This window comes from Microtus ochrogaster, unplaced genomic scaffold (assembly GCF_000317375.1).
Source record: "Microtus ochrogaster isolate Prairie Vole_2 unplaced genomic scaffold, MicOch1.0 UNK113, whole genome shotgun sequence".
Classification (NCBI taxonomy): domain Eukaryota; kingdom Metazoa; phylum Chordata; class Mammalia; order Rodentia; family Cricetidae; genus Microtus; species Microtus ochrogaster.
This window is the reverse complement of record NW_004949211.1, coordinates 152,466-161,252: the sequence shown is the minus strand read 5'-3', so window position 1 is coordinate 161,252 and position 8,787 is coordinate 152,466. Positions and strand designations below refer to the sequence as shown.

The 8,787-nt window shown below is 42.8% G+C and overlaps 1 protein-coding gene and 1 non-coding gene across 2 annotated transcripts in view; one reads left to right on the top strand and one right to left on the bottom strand.

The window, feature by feature from the left end:
- The window catches only part of Gcc2 (GRIP and coiled-coil domain containing 2), a 43,272-nt gene extending 37,866 nt beyond the window's left edge, over positions 1-5,406 (bottom strand). Inside the window, exons 1-4 of the mRNA XM_026778214.1 lie at positions 5,307-5,406; positions 5,001-5,054; positions 3,926-4,010; positions 2,669-2,736 (exon numbers count right to left, since the gene is read on the bottom strand). Of these exons, the coding sequence (XP_026634015.1) occupies positions 2,669-2,736; positions 3,926-4,010; positions 5,001-5,054; positions 5,307-5,312 (213 nt within the window). The 5' untranslated portion in view covers positions 5,313-5,406. The remainder of the gene's footprint in view (positions 1-2,668; positions 2,737-3,925; positions 4,011-5,000; positions 5,055-5,306) is intronic.
- On the top strand, positions 239-345 carry LOC113455781. Its single transcript, XR_003376750.1, has one exon. It is a non-coding gene; the product is annotated as a U6 spliceosomal RNA (small nuclear RNA).
- Positions 5,407-8,787: the final 3,381 nt, after the last annotated feature.

The window sequence follows — 8,787 nt, the reverse complement described above, 5'->3', positions numbered from 1 at the left end:
GCCTGCCCCTGCCTCCTGAGTGCTGGCATGGATAAAAATTCCTAGAAAAACACAGCTTTACTTACTCAAGAAACGTTATGAAACAGAATACTGCTTATTAATGAAAACTGTAGACTAATGAAAATAGAAGGCATGAACATAAGGTAAGTTTTCAAGGAACAGAGAATTATCTCAGTTACACATGAACTTGTCCAGACCAAAAAAAAAAAAAGTAACTTCTAAGATAGTCTACAAAATCGTGCTCGCTTTGGCAGCACATATACTAAAACTGGAACGATATAGGGAAGATTAGCAAGGCCCCTATGCAAGGATGACACGCAAATTCGTGAAACATTAAAAAAAAAGATAGACTACAAAATCAGCATAATGCAAAACCAACTGAAGTAATTTACGGAAAGAGCAAATTAAAGATCCATTTTACTACAAATCCTTATGCTTCTAATCAGGATAACATCTACTTTGGAAACTGTGACAGGAATATCTGTCGAGGCAGGAGCTCAAGGCTGGCCTAGGCAAAAAGGTGAGCTCCCATTCAGCACACGTCCCCTCCAATACATATAAGAAAAGGACTGTAATTGCTAACATAAATTTCAATATTGTAATGGAAAAATAAAAGCAAAGTTATTTCTAGATAAAGTGAATCGTAGCTTATGAAAGATCTAAGAAATAAATATTTAAAAAAGGAAAATCTTTTACAGATTTTATGAGCATTTACAGAACAAACAAACAAACAGGACCTATAGGTAATTAGGACCTACTGAGAATGTCACGGAAGTAGCTACATATAAGATTAATATGTAAAACAGTTCTAGTTTAGATATGAGCAGCAAGCATTTAAAAAACATAAATCAAGAGACCCAGCTCGCTCTTTGCACTGATCCCTCAGCCTTTCCTTCTAACCCATCTCCATTCCTTTGTGTCAGCTGCCAATCCCCAGACAAACTTCGTATCAGGGACCCAGTGGCCACACTAGGCTGTGAATCAGGGAGTTGTTTCTCATTATTCTTCCGGTCTTCCATTACCCTCTGTCAAGACTTACTTAATTCTGAGTACTATAGCAGTCTGCTTGTAGAAGCCCTGTCTACGACCCCAACTCCATGAACTGGGGACTCTACCTCTTGGTGGGGACCCAGGGTCCCACTAACCCCTTTAACTCCGTTTCTCCAGACACCTTTGTACTCTCTACCAGAGACACCAGAGCTACCACACTTGCCTAAGATCCAGAGACAGCAACAGCAACCAAAGAATGGAACACCCACCCAACAAAGACAAGACCAGATATCAACACCAAGAAATACCTCAAACGTCACTTGAATGAAATAATAAAAACAGTTCAAGACATGAAAGTAGCCGGTTGTGGTGGCGCACACTGGTAGGATTTGCTGAAGGAGGCAGAGGCAGGAGGATCACGAGTTCGAGGCCAGCCTGGGCTACACATTGAGCCAGGCGGCGGTGGCGCACGCCTTTAATCCCAGCACTCGGGAGGCAGAGGCAGGCGGATCTCTGTGAGTTCGAGGCCAGCCTGGTCTACAAGAGCTAGTTCCAGGACAGGCTCCAAAGCCACAGAGAAACCTTGTCTCGAAAAACCAAAAAAAAAAAAAGACATGAAAGTAGAAATAGAATCACCAGAAGAAAACCTAAACTGAAATAAAACTGGAAATAAAAATTTTAAGATGTCAAGCAAAACCCTCAGAGTTAAGCCTTACTGGCGTACAAAAGGAGCTGTTAATCTAGTAAGGAAGTTTGACTAAGCAACCTAGCAAACAGGTGTGTAGCCTAAGGAAGCAGTGCCGGCATTTACAGGATCACTGTCAAAGTCCGGTTTCAGAACTGCAACAGACAGAGAAGACAGCCAGAGCAATTCCTTGCGGGAGACAGAAGGCTTCAGGAGGCAGGTGTGCCATGTGAATGTAGAGGGACACACTGAAGCTACATCCTGGAGCAGCGACAGGAGAAAGGAAACAGGAAACAACTCTAAAGTTACATGGTGCCAAATCTGGTGATGACACCGACCCACCAAGACATAGGGATCTGGCAAGCTGAGATTACAAGTGAAATGTTTCAAGATTTCCCTCCACCCCGACACACACACACACACACACACACACACACACACTGCAGGCTTCTGGAAGGGCAGCTATTAAATCTGGGTCAGTAGTTATTACTCAGTGGAATGGATCTAGTTGCACATCCTTGAAGTGCTACACCTGGCCAAATTTCCTGAGGAGGTCAGAGCAGGAAGCAATGCGCATAGTGAAGGAGGGCTATTGACTTTTTGACTGAAATGAGTCAACAGCCCTCTCTACCCTTCTCCCCTTCATCATGGGTTAAAGAACTAAAAAGCTAAACCAAGGTCAACAAGGAAGTGAATGAACAAAAAGGAAGGTGTTTCTAGCAGGCAGACAATCCTTAGGAGCCTTCACCTTCCTACCCCTCTTGTGATTTTTTTGTTTGTTGCTGTTGTTGTTTTTGTTTTGTTTTTTCGTTACAGGGTTTCTCTATAGCTTTGGGGCCCATCCTGGAACTCCCTCTGTAGACCAGGCTGGCCTTGAACTCACAGAGATCTTCACGCCTCTGCCTCCTGAGTGCTGGGATTAAAGGCATCCTCAAGGAACTTTTAATCTATTACTAGACATTTTCTACAAGCAATCAAAAACTGTTTTGTTACCTTAATAATATCATCAGTTCCTCCATCAACAGGTTTTGATTTGAGTTCTTCAATTTCTTTGTCTAATTCTAAATAAAAAAAGATTCAAAAATTAACAAAATAGTTACTACTAAACTGATACTGATATTCTAAGAAGAATCCCAAGCCTATTTAAGAAGTCAATACTTGGAGGATTATTAACTCTATCCAAATAACAGTATTGCTTTCTTTTTTTTTCTCTCTTAATATGAAAATATTCTTTTGGAAGAGTATGGTCTAAGTATCCACCACGCTGCTTTCGTGCACATGAATGATTTTGTTTCATCTGAAACTGCATTCACTTCTTCCCTTCCTGTGTTTTCTTATTCAGCCACATGTATATGGGGGTCTTGCTATGTTGTCCAGGCAGGCCTTGAAATCCTGGGCTCAACTGATACTTCTGCCTTAGCCTCTGGAGGCAGGGGACCAGGTATGTATACCACTTTGATTAACGACCCTGATAATTTTCCAGCATGTCTAGACATTCTGTTATTTTTGCTATTCATATTTTTTTTGTATAATCTTAAAGCAAGAATTAAATCTATCAAACACATATATTGATCTGAGTATTTCATCAATACACCTCTAGTTCTGGAGCTTAGGTCATCTTCTCAAATAGCTTACTTTCTTGATTACGAACTGGTCCAATTCCTAAACATAAATTTGGTCTGTTCTCGTTAGAAAATAAACCTTGGCAGTTAAAAATTTTAAGTTAACGGGAATTCAACTTGAATTCCTACTAACAAATTAATCAGTCATACTAAAAAAGGACACTAATATCATTTTCCTTTTGGAATTAAAAAAATAAAAGACATCAAATAAGAAGTCAAGCAACTTCAGCATATGCACACACTTCAAATTTCCGCGAAAGTCTTGGGGGGTTACACTTCAACATTTCAACTGAAAAACATAGTTTCGAAGAATTTACAATTAATATGAAGTAAAAAGGGTTTCATTTTACAATTAAAAACAATCCTCTCAGGCTGGAGAGATGGCTCAGTGATTAAGAGCACTGGCTCCCCTTCCAGAGGTCCTGAGTTCAATTCCTGGCAGTCATCTATAGTTAGAGCTAATGCCCTCTTCTGGCGTGCAGGCATAAATGCAGATGGAGCACTCATACATAAAATAAACAAATTAAAAAAAAATTATAACCCTCTCTCCCCTTATTTATTCAAAGGTAACTGTAAGGCAGGGCATATTGGTGTAATGAAAAAAACCCCGTAATTTCAAACTCATTACCTGTACACCTTGCTTTGGCTTTCTGTAGTAGCATCATCTGCTTCTTGGCAAACTTGATGAGATCTTCTCTCGCCAATGTTTCCAGCTGAAAGATATTACTACATTACCGACTTTTATAACCCATGCTCCCAGTGTGTCCCCCAAAAGAAACCCAATGTCTGCCACTTTCAACATTCAAACCAATCATAATTTTAAAATTAACAAATAACTTCAACAACTTTAAGTGATCAGGTGAATCAAAAAGCAAACAAAATCCCAGCTGGGATTAAAGGTGTGCGCCACCGCCGCCCGGAGCAGCATAAAACTCTTAAAGACACCATTAAGTTCTCCAAGTGTCCAAGTGGGGGGGTTGAACCTAAAAGGTTTTAGAGCTGTAAAATTCATTCTGTTGCAAGCTGAAAAGCCATCCATGTGCACATGAAAACAAACCTAACTATAGTTACACGTGGATCGGGTAACATTTAGGGTTTAACTAAAATATCAAAATATCAGACTTTACTAATTCTGAAAATTATTTAATCCTTGTGCACTTAGTTTCCTCGTCTGCAGAATGAGAATAACGAGGTAATTGTTTCAGGAAGCTTAAATGAAAGAATTGAAAGCTTAGGCAAATGCCTGGAACTCACTATGCAAACGATACATTTTGGCCAAGAAAACTACTGTCTTTCAGAATCATTGAACATTAAACATTGCACAGGGCTGTAAGAAGGACCTTATTCAATCATCATTTGACTATGGAGCTGGAGCCAAGAGGATATAGCTTCTTGATTCTTCCCCTTATCTAATCCCCTCTTCATTGCGTCACTGTGTAAACTTTCATAAAACAGTCAAATGTCTGAAATATATCAGGATCTCTCAGCACAGCGCTAACAAAGAGCAGGAAGTAAACAAACTGCTTGCCCATCAGGAAATTAAAAAAAGAAACAGGAAATCAATGGGTGATTATAAATTAAAATGGACATCTCTGAAGAAAGGTGACTTCTTTTAAAGGAGAAATCCTTTTCCCATGCCCAAGTTTTCCAATTCATTACCCTTCCGCGCTCCAGGGAACCTGGCAGTACAGGGCTCTCCTCACCTTGGATTTCCCGGTCCCGGAGGGTGCCGCAGCCACCCCATCTTGAACAGGATCCTGCAAAACAAAATCGTCACAAGAGTTCATTCCAATTCCGGGAGCAAAGCGCGGCCAAATTATCTTGGGGTGAGGAAGAGCCTCCTCGGGAGCAAGAAGCAGGGGCCATCGCCATGGCAAGCGCCAGACCGGGCTCTACGCCGAGCGCAGCGGCGGGGGCCGAGCCGCCGAGCGGGGACAGATGCTCGCCATGCCCTCCCACTAACTCGAGTGGCGCAGAAGACCAGCAGGGTGGCGTGACCCAACCATTACCTCCATCGCAGCCACAGCGGCCCGCGGCCACCGCCGCCTCCTCAGGAATCCGGGCTGCTGCGGTCTCCGACGCCGCCGAGTGAGGGGTCAAAGGTCGTGCTTCGGGCTACGCCTCCCCCGCGTCTCCAAGGCTACGTGGAGCGGCACTTCCGTTTCCTCCTTGGCATCCGAGAGGAAGTTCTCTGTGCGCAGGTACACTGGACAGAGCGCAGCCTCAGAGCGAAGAGCCTCAGAGAACCGCCCTGGGCAGAGTGATGGGTTTGGGTACACGTGTTCGTCATCAGTTTCCTATTTTTTTTTTTTTGGTTGCTTTTCGAGATAGGGTTTCTCTCTGTAGCTTTGGAGCCTGTCCTGGAACTCGCTCTGTAGAACAGGCTAGACCCGAACTCACAGAGATCTTCCTGCTTCTGCTTCCCGAGTGCTAGGATTAACCGGTGGGGTGTTTCCTAAATTTTTAAGATGTGGTTTATAAGTTTTAAGTATCCCAATTAGCAGGCATATGTGGAACAAATAGTTTATAGGGATGTAATTCTGTCAGATGTTCAAAATTTGTTGGGCTGTGAATAGTAATTGGGAATAAATATCTGGATCCATTAATTTATTGGATTATTTATTGCAAAATGCTGTTATTCTGACTCTGTTCTTTTAAAAATTAATTTATTGGCCGAAATCATTCTTGTGCTTGTTAATATTGTCAATTTATCTAGAGTCATCTAGGAGATCAGCCTCTAGGCGTGCTTTTGAGTGATTTATTCAAATTAGATTCATTGAGAGAGGGAGACCCACAGTAAATGTCGGTGACAGCATTCTATGGGTTGGAGTCCAAGGCTGCATAAAAAGGCGGAAGCAAATGGAGAAACAGCATTCATCTGAAAGAATTTATCAGGGCCATAGTGTGGGAAGTTAAGAGTGACTGGTGTGGACAGGCTCCCCTCCCTAGTGAGAGTGGGCAGGGTACAGGGATCAGAGAGACCCACAGGCCTTCCTTTTCCTCATGGTTGCTCACAGGGGGTTGAAGGCAGGATATGGGAGAAATCGCAGAGGTCTCTAGAGGAAGGCAAAGAAGAGGTGGAAGATATTCCAATATAGATTTTTGTTGTTATACTAGAGAGTGGTCACAGGGCACCGCTCGGCTGATGTAGGCCTCAAAGAGAAAGTGCCTGATCGTTTTCTATAGTTAAGCCCGGCCTAAACATAAACTCGAGGATGGGACACGTGTCTCTAGTGGGGAGTATCAGTCACAGTGTTGTATTTTTGTAGGTAAGAAGGGCGTTATCCATCAGGTTTTTCAGGATATCTACTTGCAGTGTAGACATAACTAATTACAAGTACAGGCCCTCAAGCAGTCTGGCCCTCACACCTAGTCTAGCCAGAGAGAATCTCAACCTACACATGGGTGAAGGGAGATACTTTTCTTGGCTTGATCCTCTTTGATCATGGGTTCTGGAAACCATATGGTATGATGTTTCAAAATGTAAGGATGTCAGAGGTTTACCATTTCCAAATCAAGTTTCCTCCCTGATAATACTCTTGGGGGAAATATTGTTGTCTCCCCCCAGTCCTCATTCTCAAGACACAGCACAGCAAACAACCGGATTCCTTCTGTCTCGCTTCTCTGAGCCTTCAGAAGCCGGCATTTTCTTCAGCTTTACAGCAGAATGAATGCCTTTTATTAGTCAATCATCATGTGCTATTTATTTACACTCAACGAGAAGCTGGTTCCAGAGGTGCGATTATTCCCATAGACCCAAGCATTTTTGTCTCAGAGTCTCCTCCCAAACTCCCTGTCTTGCATCACACTGGTTTCCCTATAAGAGCTAGTTCTAGGACAGGCTCCAAAGCTACAGAGAAACCTGGTCTCGAACAAAAACCAACCAAAAACAAACCAGCCCCAAGGTAGAAAGCATTATTTTACCCATGATATAAAAGTGGCTATAGTACCCAGAGCTAGAACTAACCTGAATTCCTGTTCCCTGTGGATTAGCTTTCTTGGTACCAGAAGGCTCCATGCAAGCTTCCAGAGGTGGGAGGCAACCAACTCTGACACCCAGCTGTGATACCTATGAACCACATCAGCCAGCATGACATGATAACTGGGGTGCAGGAGTGTCACGTATTCCTTGGACATAATTGGACTAATTGGACCTAAGACCTGCTCAACCAGAGGGCAACCATGCTTGGTACTAGAAGCCAACCTAACTACTCAGAGCTCGTGAGGTTGGTTATTGGCGGAGAATTCACATCCACTCATTTTCTAAACCAACATCATCCCTATCAACAGTCTATAAACATTTGTCCTTAGCCCTACAGAGGACTGGAGTCCTCACCCTCATCAAGGAAACTTCTCTTTGCAACAGATGGAGACTACAGAAAACCACAATCAGTCAATATGCAGAGTTGTGGAGATCAGCCCCAATGTACATGTATAAAACACTCCCACACCTAAGGCTCAGGGGAAATTGAGGAAGAGGGAATGGAAAGATCGTAAGAGCCAGAGCATCAGGAAGTTTGCTGGGAGGTTATGTTTCCTAGTAAGGTCAGAAGCTATACTCGTAAAGTCTCACCAACGTGATTGCCCAAGAATGAACAAGGATGACACCAATGGCTATGCTAAAGTGGGCAGAGAAGAGCCCAGGAAGCTTCAACCCCACATAAAGAATTACAGGTAACTGGGGAAAGTTGCAAACAGGAGAGGTGGTGCTCCCCAGGAAAGAGCACACCAGTCAGTTGTCCAGTATCAAATAGTCAGCCCTGAGAGCATCCATACAACTAACACGGACTGAAGAGCGTATATTTAGAAATATACATGCATATATGTATATACATTATGCATGCAATAATAGTTAATGACAGAAGCCTTGAATTTGGTGGAGAGCAGGAAAGGGTTTGGAGTAATGAAAGGGAAGGGAGAAATGTAGTTATTACCTTCCCTTGCCAGGGAGACTAAATCTATTCCAATTGAAAGTTATGTGAAACAGTCTACAAGGGGGACTGGAGAGATGGGCTCGGCGGTTAAGAGCACTGTAGGTTCTGAGTTCAATTCCCAGCAACCAAGTGGTGGCTCACAAATATCTAATGAGCTCTGGCGCCCTCTTCTGGCCTGCGGGCATATATGCAGACAACATTGTAGACATAATAAATAAATACATCGAAAAAAAAAAAAAGCTCTACAAGGGATAACCAGAGACTCCAGACTTAAGAGCGGTGCAAATAAAGCATTTCCCACTTTCATTCTTAAAGCGAGCAAGGCACGAGGTGACTTCTACAGTGAACTTAAGCAAATACAAGCGCACTGAGAGATATACCTGGTGGTCTGGTTTATCTTCTTTATCCCTCTCAGGCCTTTGCCTTTTCCATACCCTTCCTTTCAAGTATATTCACTTACATTTTGTACAGTCCTTTCTAGAAGGGCACCCTGTGGAAAGAACATTCTGCACTCCTGCCGTACTTCACTGTAAATTCAAAGCTTTTTTTTTTTTTT